Raw genomic sequence first — 14,855 nt, forward strand, 5'->3', positions numbered from 1 at the left:
TTTAAGATTTTAACATTAAGGATGACGTTTGCTAAAAATGTTTTTGTAGATACTCTTTACTAGAATAAAGAAGTTCTCTATTTTGGGTGCCTGGGTGGCTCAGTTGGTTAAGCTACTGCCTTCGGCTCAGGTCATGATCCTGGAGTCCCGGGATCGAGTCCCGCATCGGGCTCCCTGCTCAGCAGGGAGTCTTCTTCTCCCTCTGACCCAAACCCCTCTCATGCTCTCTCTCTCTCTCTCTCTCTCTCATTCTCTCTCTCAAATAAATAAATAAAATCTTTAAAAAAAAGTTCTCTATTTCTAGCTTGCTAAGAGTTTTTAATATTAGAAATTGGTGCAGAATTTTATTTAAAAAATTTCTGATATTTTTCCCTAAGTATTAATGTGATATACTACATTAAATAATTTCCAATGATTCCAATGATTAAACCAACCTCCCATCCCTGGAACAAGCCCACTTGTGATTTATTATCCTTTTTATATAAGGCTAGATTCAAGGATCATGTCTGATTACTCCATTGCCTGGATCACCTATGGGTCTGTTCCCATTATCTATTTGTTCCCTTGATTTTTCCTCATTTGGTTTTATTTCTTTGAATGCCTGATAATTTCTTTAATTAAATTCTGGTCATTATCTATGCAAAATGTTTATAGATACTGTTATCTCTTTCCAGAGTGGATTTCATTTTCTTCTGGAAGGCAGACAAAATGCAGGGCGATGGCCTCATTCTTTTGTTCCAGTTGGGGTATTTAAGGATCTGTTAAGGATTATCTGTTTCTGGTTTCTCCCTTTCTCCTAAAGTTTAGCCGTTTAGGGGTCTCAGCTGAAGGTCTAGGATGTTTACCAGAGCCTCTCTCTTCCTTGGTGGGCTCTGAACTCCAATTTTTAACTCCCCAGCATTGAGAAACTGCCAAAAACTCTGCTTAGCTTTTTGTCCTCTAAGCAGTTTCTTTCTGCTTGTTTTCTCAGCTTCCTACTCCATGCATGCACAGCCTAATATTTGGCAAATCTCTCAGATGGAAATGTTGGAGTTCAAGGCAGCCAGGACTTGAAGAGCCAAGGTCTTATAGGAAGTGAACCCAAACTTCTGAGTTCACTTTTATGCAGCCCCTTTCCCCCTGGGACCTTAGCCCTTCAGGTCCAAGCTTCCTGAAGCTCCAATTTTTGTTCCTAGCCAGTGATATTACTCCAGGCTCTAGGCTGCTGCTCCTTTCTGTTTGATACTCATGCATCATGCCAAGAAAGATCAAATCCTCTGAAATGAAAAGGCAATACAAGGATGAGACAAATGCAGGGCTCACCTCCATGTATTTTTCTTCTCTCTGTGATCTTGACCCATCAAGTGTTGACTGTGTTGGTTGCTCTAAGATGACAACAAACAAGTTTATTTTTTCAGTTGTCCTTAGCAGGAGTGTTAGTGTGATACATCATAACCAGAAGGCTATGTCTTTGAAACATAGGATTTTTATTATTTTTATTTTGAAATCTTTATAATGAATCTCCACAAATGTTGATATGTGATCCATTAACCAAATGGTGTAGTTTGGGAAACAAGACCCGAACCTGGCAGTTGATCCCGTTCCAGGATCTAGAAGAGTAATTTCCTTAGAATAGCATTTCTTATGGATTGATTGTTCTACAAATGCTGTTGGATTTTCAGTGCTGCTTGCTGAAGTGAAGCAACATGAACCTTTATCTTCACTGAGGTATAAGTGAGATACCTGAGACTGTGTTCTTTTTTGAAGAGAAGGGCAAATTTGAGAAAGCCAGGAGAGGAGAACCTTATTGTAATTGGGGCAGAAGGAAATCAGAGCCTCTTATCGCTGTGCTCAGCTGCACCTGTTTCTCTTTCCATATCTGCCTTTCACAAGTTTGATCCTCAGCGACTCCTGAAATCTTACTTTCTGATTTGATAATCTCTGGCACGCTCAGTGTGGGCCTCAGGTAAGCATTGAGTGTTTCTGTATTTGTTCCTTTGCCCCTGAAAAAAGGGGTACTACAACTGACCCACAGCTCAGGTTATGTAACTGGTTAGTCTTGTCTCGTTAGTCAAGTCCTGTTATACCTAGAATGATCTACCTGAAATTAAAACAAAAAGTGCAAGCAGCTACCAAACCTTATTCCTTAGCCTAAGTTCTGTTCTTTACAGAGGCACAGTGTAGAAGAGAATATTGCAGAGAGGAATTAAGATTATCATAAAGAGGTGTATACACTCAAAAGAATGCTGCATTTGGGGGAGAGGAGGAGTCAGGGAGTGGTGGGCAAGAGAAACTGTTGTTTGGGGACGGTTTACCCACTTGGTAAACATGGAAGAGAAAAGAAAATCCATCTTTATTCCTGGAAACTATGCCTTCTGTAGTATGCATTCCCAGAAACACATTGCTTTAGTTACGTGCATCTTATCAGGATGTCCAGCCTTGTGGGAGGCGGCCATGGTAGTAGCTAAGATTATCTTGGGAGATGTCTTTTTTTTTTTTTAAAGTCCCAAATGAACAGCATTTTTCCTGTTCTGTTTCCCCATATTGTACAGGATATGGAAATGTAGGACTGGCGATGAAAATAAAACATAACGTTTGCACACGTTTAAAATGTGACAGAACTCCTCAATCTGTGCTTGATCACTAGGGCATGTTTCCCAGTGAGGGAGAACATTGTTTTGTTTATGTGGCCAAAGAGGTCAGGTTAGGTAGCCGTGAATTTGCATAAAGTAACCTGCTCTCTCCCTCCCTCCCTGTCTTGGACACAGAGAAGCAGGCCTTCTAATAATACTGCTGCTTTGGACTTGATCTTACTTGTGATTCTGATTATTGGTCTAACTTGATAACTCCCTGAGGGTAAGGCCCATCCATAAGACAATCAAACATTTACTTGTGGAGCATTCTACACTTGCTTTGTACTATTTGAGGGAGAGGAGCAAGAAATCTTGAGAGCAATTAGCTTTGAACCTGAAGTCTAAAAACCAGGTGAGGGTAATACTAGTCATATTTAAGGGAGCAGGACTATGCTGTAGGTCAGTGGCTCTCACGGTGTGGTTCCCAGACCAGCAGCAGCATCACCTGGGAACCTGAGAATTGCAAATTCTCAGCCCCCACCCCAGGGACTCTGGGGGTGGGCCCAGCGGTCTGTGTGCTAAGTCCTCCAGGGGATTCCAACATAGGCTGAGCTTGAGAACCACTGCTATGACGATGAATGTGGGTGCAACACTGGAGCCGAGATGCCTGGGTTCAATTTCTCCCTCTGTACTTACTGGCTCTAGGACTATGAGCAAGCTACTTATCCTTTTTGTGCCTCAATTTCCCTATCTGTAAGCCTGTGATGGCGTGAATAGTATTTATCTCTTATGGTGGTTGTGAGGAGTTAGCATAATTAAAAGCGTCTGTGTAGGAAACACCACGTAAGGGCTAGCTAGGTTCATATTCTGTCCTCAGAGTGATTTGTATTTGTTTGTTGAAGATGAAGTATTCCATACAGAGCTAAGTTGTCTTTGATATTTGAAACATCTCTGTATACCTTGCTAATCCTTGAGGTGAAATTGGTTAATATCAAGTGGCATAAAATGAACGAGAGCTTAGCTAATTATTTAAGAATAATGTGCACTTGCCCTTTTTACTCAAATCCATGTGTGGGTAGCAGCTTACCCTGATTTGTGGTGCTCTATTTTCAAATATCTTCTTTTTTCCTATCCTTTTAGTGGCACATGTTTAAACATAATCCTCTATATATGATACAATATGTAAGAAGAAATTAAAAACACTTGTTTTACTAATTTTCTAGATTGGCTTTTGACTTCCATTCTCTTTGAAATTTCAGTTTGCCTCATTGCATAAAGTCAGTTCATCACTCTATGAATGTTGTTTTATATCTCAGTGTACCATTAGTGGTGAAGTGATGTTCTAAAGAAATAAAGGAACAAGACCACAGGCTCACTATATCAAATATTTCATAAATCTGTTTGCTTCCAACATATAAATTCCACTTTATCAAGAACAGTTCTTTCGAGGAAAGTGGTTAGTAGTAAGCAGAGCTGCACTTTGTCTAGGGCAGTATGACCTTAATGGGTGCCATTTGTCAGGAAAGACCAAAGCTGGCCACTAGGAGCTCGGGTACTTCCTGCTCTTCTCCAAGGGCGAAAAAGAAAAAGACCCACTGTGTTTGCCAAGGTGCTTTCTACCTCTCAGCGTGATGGGAGTATCACCTGCAAGGGCAGGTGCTTTGGAGGCTTGAGTTGGGAGGGACCACATGGGGTGACTTTGCCCACACACACCAGTTCTGCAGGTCTTATGAGTGATTTGGTGGTCAGTCAACTCTAGCTCCAGCGTGAAATTTGCTAGAAACTTCTAGATTTTCTAGAAATCTCTTGTTAGACTTATTAATTGTTAACAACTTAATTTTCCCAGGAAGATAACAGTAGGAGGGAACTCATGCCCTCAAGTGGGATAACACCGAACATAAAATTATTGTATTCCTGAAGATAGAATGCATATTCATCATGAAACATGGGGTTCTGTGAGACGATAGAGAACAAAATAAGCAGTAAATTCTTTCAAAATCCTCTCTCTGGTTTCAGGATTTTCTTTCATGGTATGTTAACTTGAGCATGTCAGTCATCCCAATAGGAAGATCCAAATAATCCTGTCGTGGTGGTCACTTTGGCCAGACCTTAAGATTCTTTATCCACTGGTGACACATGTTTTAGATAAGAGCAACAGATCTTGATGGTGCTGAAGTGAGATTTAGAAGGGAACCCCTGTTTTTTTTTTATTTTTTATTTTTTTACATGGCAGAATCAGGTGCCTCTTACTGGCGGCTACACTTTCACAGTCAAGAGACTACGCAGGCTATCTGTCATTGACAAGGTCAACAGATGTGGGTCACACCCAACCCATTTCACTGACTTTCATGTATTGGAAGGAAGCACCAAGGGTGAGCCAATGAGTTTGTTCCCTAAAGCTGTAATTCTGTCATTCTTTTTTTGTTTCTTTAAGTTCCTCAGGCGGTGTGAATGCGTGTCGGTAGTGTTCTCAGGCTAGACAGAGAATCTTCTGCATGGGAGGAAGAGTGGAGCAGGACTGGGAAGGTCACGGGAGTTCCAGCAGCAGGCAGCAGCCGTCTTTGGTCCCTTCCGGCACATACCTTTCACCCCTTCTGACCCTGGCCTTGATGGGAGAACCTGCTCATGATTTCCGATCACGTGCCAGTTCTGAGTATCTTAACGTGGTTCTGTATTTAGCCGATGTTGGTATCTGTGCACAGTGCAGTTGATCCCTTACCTTATTCTGAGCCCTTGTTCAGGATTTTCAACCTGTGCCCTGTGCTCTTCTGGACTCAGCTGTTTAGATAGGTGGTGGCAAAGAGTGTGGGCTCTGATTATAAGTTCTGGTCACCCCACTTAATACCTGTGCGACCTTCCTAAACCTAACCTCTGTAGGCTCCATGCCCTCAGCTGTAGAAGAGAGATAGTAGTAGGACCTGCCTTTTTGGGGCCCCCAAGGAATAAAGGAGAGGCTCTTGGTGCATCCCGCATATTGAAGGCACACAGTAAATATTTGTTGCTCCTCTTCTATTTTGTCCAGTTATTTTAAGTGCATGCTCTACCTCTTCTTCCTTCCATGGACCTGAGCATCCTAGATTTCATACACATCAAAATTTGAGGCTGCCTCACTGCTGGTGAGCCACAGAGTTTTTTCTCATCTTTCTGGGCTCAGCTGTCTGCCTGCGTTTGTGTATGCCCCTGGTCTCTTAGGCAGTGAGGACCAGCGTTCTTCTCGTTGCACAGTCAGGGAAGGTGGTGGAGAAACAACTCAGCTGCCCTGGGACCCAGCGTGTCTGAGGAGCAGGCAGGAGAGAAGGCCAGGCTGCCTGCATCCACGAGTCCCCACTTGCCCTGTGGATTTCATTCCTTCCATCTCACAATTGCACCCTCCTTAGTGCCTTCCATTTTTACCCCAAGTTTAGTTTTGGATTTACGTTTTCCAAAATAAAAATAAAAAATGAAAAAAAGGGGGGGCGCCTGGGTGGCTCCGTTGTTAAGCATCTGCCTTCGGTTCAGGTCATGATCCCAGGATCCTGGGATCGAGCCCCGCATCGGGCTCCCTGCTCAGCGGGGAGCCTGCTTCCCCCTCTCCCACTCCCCCTGTTTGTGTTCCCTCTCTCGCCGTCTCTCTCTCTGTGTCAAATAAATAAATAAAATCTTTAAAAATAAAAAAAAATTTAATGGATTCATGTTTTCCCCTTTAATTCATGCCCTTTTTTCCTTCTCTCTGTTTCTCTCCTTTTTGGGACGATGGACTTCTGTCCCAGCCCGCACTTTCTCTTGTAATAGACTCCCATTTCCTTTTTCATCAACACTACTTTTTCCAAATAAAAGCTCATTCTAGGGCGCCTGGGTGGCTCAGTTGGTTAAGCGACTGCCTTTGGCTCAGGTCATGATCCTGGAGTCCCAGGATCAAGTCCCACATCGGGCTCCCTGCTCAGCGGGGAGTCTGCTTCTCCCTCTGACCCTCCTCTCTCTCATGCTCTCTCTCTCTCTCTTCTCTCTCTCTCAAATAAATAAACAAAATCTTTAAAAAAAAAAAAAGCTCATTCTAGCTCTTTGTACCAGCTCTGCCACACTCCTATCTTGGACTGTAATTTTCTGCATCCTCGTGACAAGTCTTCAAGTATCATCTGCCAGGTGCGTCACCCAAGCTCCATAAGCAGTGACCCCCTTCCCTCAGGTGCAGCTTGGCGCCTTGGGAGTCTCACCGTGTCTTCATTCCGGAGGGTGCTGTTCCGACGCAGACATGCCCGGGCTGCCTTTGGGACTGGGGCCACTTTTCCCACAGTGTCTGTGTTATTCCTGGATGAGGGTCTTCTCTGAATTTCCAGAATTTATGTCTTTTTATATCTTCACTTCAAAGCTTTGCACTTGCAGTCCCCTCTCGCTGTTTTCCATGCACACCCCCTGCCTCCCTGCTCACAGTTACCTCGGTGCCGGGGGTAGTTTGTCAACAGGAGGTATGACACATGCACGTCGTTGGAGAGCACTTTACCCATGGCAGGCCTCCGCCGTGGCCCCCTGCGCACTCTGGTCAGCAGCTGAGTAAACTCCTTTTCGCTGTACCTACTGTTTTAAGCTTGGAAAAGATGACACTAGAGCTGCCTCTAACTCTAAGCCATGTAAACAGGAAAAATTGTTTCCCCTCCGACATCTGAGACATTTAACGCGGGCCTCACAAGTATCTGATGGGGTAGAGAGAAATTGCATTCACTTGCCACAGGTGGTCTTTCTTAATCTCAAGCGGCAGCATGCTGGAATGAGAAACTGAGGCTGCGGGCTTCTCTCCGCTAGCTAGTGCTCTCACTAGCTTTTGACCGAGGTCGCATGGCTGCAAGCTCAAGTCTGAGTCTGATTCCCCAGCCGTACAATGGGGATCATGATATTCTACCAGCTCTCAGGGTTGTTTTAAGGAAAGCAAAATGCATGAAAGCGCCTTATAACCAATTTCTTTTTTAAGATTTTATTCATTTATTCATGAGAGACAGAGCGGGGAGGCAGAGAGAGAAGCAAACTCCCTGCTGAGCAGGGAGCCCAATGCGGGACTCGATCCCAGGACCCTGGGATCACAACCTGAGCTGAAGGCAGACGCTTAACCGACTGAGCCACCCAGGCGCCCTATAACCAGTTTCAATGTACGGTGTCTATATGTAAAGCTCATCTTAAATTCAGTGTTCTAGTAATATTTCTATCCTGTAAAAAATGCAGTGTTCTAGTAATTTTTCTATCCTATAAAAGGGCATTTGAATCTTTCCATGGCCAAAATGGTGCCCTGCCCTGTCCCGGGAATTCCTACCCATTTTCATGTCAGTGACCCTGGGATGTCAACTCAGATTCAGAGTATCCCAAAAATACACGAAGGAGACCATCCCCTAACACTGCTCTATCACGATGTGTGCAGGAGTGGGAAGAAACCCTCACTCCATCTTCTTACAACTCCTAGGGTTATGTTAGTTGAGAACTGTAAAAAGTATACATATCTTTTACACATATATAAATATAAAAAATATGAATTATATATAAATATATATTAATAAATAAATATGTGTATGTGAGTATATATGTAAAACTACTCCCTGTAGAGCCCAATGGAAGGAATGGATTCTAAGTTTGCCTACAAGAAGCCCGGCCACGGCTCATGGCTGTGCTGGGATGAACTTTTTTTTTTAGAAAGTTCCACGTGTGCTAACACTGCACATTTTTATTTATTCTCTTAAAGATTTTATTTATTTATTTGAGAGAGAGCACACGTCGGGTGAGAGGAGAGGGCGAAGCGGCTTCCCGCTGAGCAGGGAGCCCGATGTGGGGCTGGATCCCAGGACCCTGGAATCATGACCTGAGCTGAAGACAGATGCTCAACCGACTGAGCCACCCAGGCGCCCCTGGGATGAACTTTAGAATCACTCAACATCCACCCACAGCTACCCCGTCCACAGGAGAAAGGAGCCCACACTCAGCATGGACTGTTCAAAGGCCTTAATTAAAAGCAAGGAACTGATGATTACAAATAGGATGTGGCTTCTTGTTTCTCCTTATTTCACAGGAACTAACATATGAAGACTATCGGGTCCTCATTTTACAAAAAGAAAAAAAAATGAACAAAGCCACTTTTTTTGTTGTTGTTCATATGAATCCTAATTTTAATATTTTCCTAAACCTTTTCCTCATGCCTCACCCACTGCTCTCTTTTTAGAGTTGGCCATAAAGTAAGCAACAATACGACTTTCCTTCTTCCTCCTGCCCTCCCTTCCCTCCTTCCTTATACCCAAGAAAGACTCGGCATGCACAGCCATAGCAAGGCCTTTGATAAAGTTGAGGGATCCATCTATGCTTGGGAGAAAATTCATTTCTGGAAAGTTCCCTAGCACATATGCCTCTCCAGATCATGTCATGCATGTGTCCCGGGTATCCCACGAGCCAGACATGTGGCAGGGCACTGTGCGTGATGCCTCCTGGGTAGACCCGATCTGAGCCGGCGTTTTCATTCTAACACCAAGGCAGGACAGAGCGGATGGGCCGAGAGGGCAGTGCGCGACTCACCACACCATGTTTTCTTTCTTTCAGAGACTCTGACCTATTTTTGTTGGATACCCGCATGGTGTGGGCCTCAGAAGAAGGCTGGTTGGAATTTGACATCACAGCCACTAGCAATCTGTGGGTCGTGACCCCGCAGCACAACATGGGGCTTCAGCTGAGCGTGGTGACTCGGGATGGTAAGTTTGCCAACACTGGCGGACAGCGTTCATCCCTTTGGTTTGCAATTGTTATGATAGAACCCTGGTTTCCAGTGGACACCACAGCTCCGGGATGACCGCACTTACCATTCCCTCATAACTGCTACTGAAAAGCAAAATCTCTCCCAGAGGCCTCCAGAAGGACTTGGAGATAAGTAGGTGGTCTGGGTTCCAGGGGCAACCATAGGAAAACGGCTCACAGAGGCAGGGGAAGCCCAGTCTACGTTCTGACTGTTGGGTAGGGGGGTAGGTTTGCACGAGAACCTTCCAGTGCCCCCTCCTCCTGCAGCACCAAAGCTCCACAGCTCAGGGTCCCCACACCAGTCCTCAGACGGGGTACACTCTGCCTGTGAAGTCCGTTCCCTCGCTGGTTGGGAGGCATACAAGTGGAAAGAATGGTTGTGTAGGGAAAAGTCCATCGGGACTGAGAGGCCTGGGAGTTCACACCACGCCTTGCTTTGATTCACAAAACTTCAAAAGGAGTGTTTTGATTTTGCTCTGAGCATGCTCTTCCCTCATGCTCACTCTGTGCTGGGCGCTTGGGCGGCTAGGGAACTGTTGGAACCAATAAAGACAGCTGTGCTGTGCTTTGCATTCAAGGACTCACCGTCAACCCTCGAGCGGCAGGCCTGGTGGGCAGAGACGGCCCTTACGACAAGCAGCCCTTCATGGTGGCCTTCTTCAAGGTCAGCGAGGTCCACGTGCGCACCACCAGGTCGGCCCCCGGGCGGCGCCGACAGCAGAACCGCAACCGCTCCACCCAGTCCCAGGACGTGTCGCGGGGCTCCAGCGCTTCTGGTAGGTGTGGGTGGAGCCCCTGTTTTCAGGAAGCCTGGTGGGCGTGTGGGCCTCAGTGAGAACAAGGACGTGCTGATGGTGTCAGCTTTGCATGGCTTCTGCCCAGAAATACAAAGGCTCACAGATGCCTCGTCACCAACTATCTAGAAGGGTTCTTAGGGCCGTCAGAGGGGACCTTTGTTCTCCAGGGACTGAGTCTGCAGGCTGAAGACATCCCAAGTGTCTGGTTTTCTGGAAGAGCGTCCTTCCATTCGATAAGATTTCTCCAACTCCTCTTTCATTCACGTAAAGATCCTGAGAGCACTTAGGTGTTCTTCTAGTGGTGTTATGCCTGGGAGGTTGTGCTGTACAAACAAATTTTGTGTATTTGTGTAAGATGGACTCATATTGGTCAGTGTTCTTGGCTGAAAGTGATGGGAAGTCAGCTCAAACAACCGTCTCTGATGGATTTCGTTGGTTCGTTGAACTGGGGATTCGAGGGTTCTAGCTGTACGCCTGGCTAGATTCCTGGGCTCACATGGTGTTAGGAATCTCGCTTTCTCTTCTTCTATTTTCCCTTGTTGGTGGCATTCTCAGAAAGACCAGGTCTGCACAGTGGTAAGGCAGGCAGCGGTCGTCCCAGGATCTCATCCCCCTTGGTAACCTCAGCTTCCGAAGAGAACCTCTCTGTCATGGTTGTAGCTTTAGTAGAAAGCCAGGCTGAGGCCGTGCACTCGTGACTTTGGGCAAATCCATTTCAGCTTCCAGTTTACTCATCTGTTAGGTGGGGATGGTTAACACTTGGTAGATTTGCTGGGATTAAATGAGAAGTATTTGATCCGGTCCCTAATAATGCTCAAAGACAAGTTGCATCCAGTTGAAGGAAGCAGGTTCTGAGGGCGTATGTTAGGACCCTTGGAAAGGATGTACAGTGCTTCTGGAAGATGCATTGGTTCTTCCAGGTGACTGTTTAAAAGTGTCGTCGTCAGTGGCCAGAAAGACTTCATGCAACTTCCCTGAATACTCAATTTCTCTTTGGGAAGAAGTGTCTCCATTTTAGGTTCTGACTTAATAAGCCATTTCTCTTTCGAGTAACTTAGCTGTGGAACTTGAGGACCTACCACCCAGTGTGAGGTGACATTTTGCTGCTTTTGTCATCCTGGTGTTTCTTGGAAGCATGGCACAGTGTGGGTGTTCCCGTGTTTACCGCTGGAAACAGTTGGGCTTTAAAAAGAAAAAAGAAGAAGAAGAAATGATTGCTTTCCTTTATTCACTTCAGAGGAAGCCTGCTCCGTGTTTTCCTTCAGGGCATGATGATGGAGGCTGCTGGTGTGGTACGCTTCAATTCATTAATGAACTGTGGTCACTTTGGTGCTGGGGCCCCAGACATGAAGGCAGCTCTTGAAATGTGGATTGCTTTTTAAAGTTGAAATTTCACTTGATTTATTCAACACCCCCTCCCCCAAGTACACACACCAGATTTTGTAATTAGGAAAACATGTCTCTGATTTTGGTTTTACCCATGTCATCCAATTATTCTCTTCCAAGTCCCTTTCCACTTTTTTTTTCAATCTGATAAGTTTCAATTAAACATGAGCATTAAAGTTGATCGAATGTGTAATAAGAGGCAAGTGTATCTGCTTTTCCTTGGTCTTCCCACCCCTACCTCCCAACCCAGTACTTGCAAAGATGCTTTGCTCCTTCCGGTGGTACTAGGACAAAAGAGTTCATGACAGGTACCCCTAGCCGCACCTGTTCAAAGGCCCAGAACCCCCTCCCCACCCACCACCACCACCACCAAGAAAGTATTTACCAAGAAGGATCCTTCTTCCCTCTTACTAGCTTCAGAGACCCTCTCAGGCTGGTCCGAGAAATTGGTTAGGTTAGGCCCACTGAAGTGCTACTTTATATATTTGGCATTTTCTTCCTTATTTATTCTTGCCATTAATGGGAGAAGACAGACAATGGAAGAGGTTGCTCCTGGAGAAGGGAATTCCCGAGAGACGGCCCGCTCCCCAGAGAAATGGGTCGTCCGGTTTGTGCTTTCTTTCCAGGCCAGTCTGGGACCGGATGTTGCCGGGCCTCCATGGACCAGGTAGATTCGGCCAAGACAAAAACGTTGTGGTCTCTGGTGTGACTCCAGGCAGGACTTTCCCTTTGCAAATCATCTGGAAGTTTGAAGGAAGAGATTACTTTGCCTCTGCTGCCCCCCTTCTTCCACAGAGTGCTCCCAGGGAATTAATATTTCTCCGTTGAAACCACCACCACCGGAAGCCCATCAGAGACCATCCTGCATCTGGGCAAAGAAGTGAACATAATCCATCAAGTTGCCTGTCATCAGGGTGAAACATGGCAGGGAAATACGGGGCTATTTTTGGAACTGAGCTGCAGATGCCTGGGCCGGCAGGGCAAGTCCACCACGAGGGAGACGCCAAGAGCCCCCACCCCACCTCCTCCCCACCAGAATCTGCTCTCACATCTGTACTTGGCCTTCAAGCCGGACTTTGCAAACACATGCACTGAAGTGTGGGTTTGGATCGAAGGCACCCTGGATGGTTTTCACTTGCTCTTGCTTCTCTGCAGCTGTCTGTTCCCAGTGAATAATGGATGTTGGCTGTGTCGCCCTTCTCCAGTGGGCTCGGATATCATCTGGACAGTATTGTTTATCGCTTTTGCACATGTTTTAGGAATCATGGTCCAAGCCGTGCTGTGCAGCCCTGTTGGGGATTCCAGTGAATCCGGCAGTTCTTTCTCGGTCTCCGTTTCTACTAGCCTATTGCCCTGGGACAGCCTGCCCTCGGGTCCATTAGCTCTCATGTGCTGGTCTTTCTGGTTGCTTCCGTCCACCCTCTTCTAGAGTAGCTTTCTCTCGGGGTCCATTGCTTCATCTTCTGGGGGCCTGTGACACCACCTGGCCGGCTCATCACCAGGGCTGTGCACAAATGGCCTTGAGGGATGGTTCCATCGCAGGAGGTGGCGGGCGGGGGGGTGCTTGAGATGCCCATTGAGCTAATTTCTCGGATCTTTCCAAGACCTCGCTGCGGAGGGAGTCATTAATACCATGTCAAGTCATTTGGGGAGTCTGAGGTTCTCTGCCAGGTCAACCTGCTGGCTGCCAGCCCTGTGACTTGGAATTGCTCTTTGTTTTGGCAGATGACAGTTTGGGAACTTTTCTGCCACTTTTAACAGTTCATGTAGAATTAGACGACCTTCTGGCCTCTTTCATCCTTGATGTTTTTGTGGCCACTACGCACCTCTGCCAACCATCTGCGAACCAGCGAGTCCTTATGACCCTCTCTGTCCTTTGGAATGAGTCCTTTGTTGCTTCCGATGCTGTGTGTTAACATTTCAGAGTCCTTTCTCCTTCTACCTCTTTCCAACCCACCCAAACATGTGTCTTTAAGGATCCTGGGGAAGGGGGCAGTGTGGCTCTGGTACATTGAGATATGCTATTGACCTTGTTGATAGTTTAGCTGTTGTATCTCTTGACCTTCCCAGGACCAGTCAGTATGCTTCCAGCATAAGAAAGGTAACTGGCCAGACAGTGGTTTGGGAACTTTGTGATGACCATGAAATCTTGCTGTAGACCTCAGGGAACACCAGGCAGTAGCAGGCTGGGGGCCTCACCCTGACAGATCAGTGTTTATTTGGCCTTTTAGTCCCTGACAGGTGTCCGCACTAGGTCATCGTGTGCGTCCGTGGGTTGGCATGCCAAGGCTGCGTGAGCTGACCCTCTGTGGACATCCAAAGCTTGAGAAGAATGGATCTGGGTCAGGGTTTTGAGTTAGCTGTTTATGGTTCTTCAAAGGAATTAGAAATTGTCATTTGTCGTTTTGATCTTAAATTAAAATTTTAGGGCCTGCTGCTTGGCTTCCAGATGTCTTGGTCAAGAGGTAGAGGTTTGTTCAGGGCTTTCTAAATGAAATCAAATTTTAATTTTCCACAGCTGTGGTAGATAGGCATGGCGTTAGTGGTTCAAAAGTTAGAATCATTTCAAACTCCGTATTTATAATACTTGACTCTCATTCGCCATTAAGCTCCTTTGGGATAAACGTTATCAAGGAGTGATAGGTTCCCTTCTACCCCATCCCTCAGTTTACCCCTTATGAATGTACTAATGGCCAATAATGCTGAAAGGCAGTAATAGCGAGGCATAAACAGGAGTTGGTAAGAGGCCTGAATAATTCACCAACTACCACCAACTCCCAAGAGGGTGCTGGGGACCAGGAGACTCAGTCCACGAGGGAACAGGGAGGGCAGAGGTACTTAAAGTGCAGGGAGTCTTAGTGAGAACTCTCACTAAGTCTCACTTAGTCTTTGAGAGAAGCCTTTGTCTTATTTTCAAGATACTTAATCTCTGTATTCTTTGATAATCAAGATAAAGGCTGAGAAAAGGCCAAAGTCCACCCAACTTAAATGACGCAGGAGATCTTGAAATCCCGGCCCCACAAAAGAACAGGACCTCCCTGTTGCCTCTCAGTCTAACCATCCAGGTTGTTAACAAAATCCAAATTCTGAAAATCAAGCTCCCCGCCCCCCAGCATTCGATGAGATTATTGACACCAGACCTCAAAATCTCAGTGTGGTTCCACAGTGTCCGGGGCACAAGGAGCTGGGCTTTCTCCAGCATGTGCCCAATGGCCATGTTGGTTCCATGGGCTAAGGGGGAGCCAGAGACTCGTTTTGGATGAGACGGGCTGAGAAGGCTGGGAGATGTGGAGCGATCAGGGGAGACGGAGGTGCCCTTTCAACAGCTGGGTGTTGTACTTGGCTCCGTCATTCTAGGAGAGAAGGGAGACGAGTTTCC

At 46.1% G+C, this 14,855-nt stretch overlaps 1 protein-coding gene across 1 annotated transcript in view; it reads left to right on the forward strand.

Moving 5' to 3' along the window:
• The window catches only part of BMP6 (bone morphogenetic protein 6), a 159,976-nt gene that overhangs the window by 136,410 nt on the left and 8,711 nt on the right, over positions 1-14,855 (forward strand). Inside the window, exons 3-4 of the mRNA XM_027601685.1 lie at positions 9,102-9,250; positions 9,872-10,069. Coding sequence (XP_027457486.1) covers positions 9,102-9,250; positions 9,872-10,069 — 347 coding nt within the window. The remainder of the gene's footprint in view (positions 1-9,101; positions 9,251-9,871; positions 10,070-14,855) is intronic.

This window comes from Zalophus californianus, chromosome 7 (assembly GCF_009762305.2).
Source record: "Zalophus californianus isolate mZalCal1 chromosome 7, mZalCal1.pri.v2, whole genome shotgun sequence".
Classification (NCBI taxonomy): domain Eukaryota; kingdom Metazoa; phylum Chordata; class Mammalia; order Carnivora; family Otariidae; genus Zalophus; species Zalophus californianus.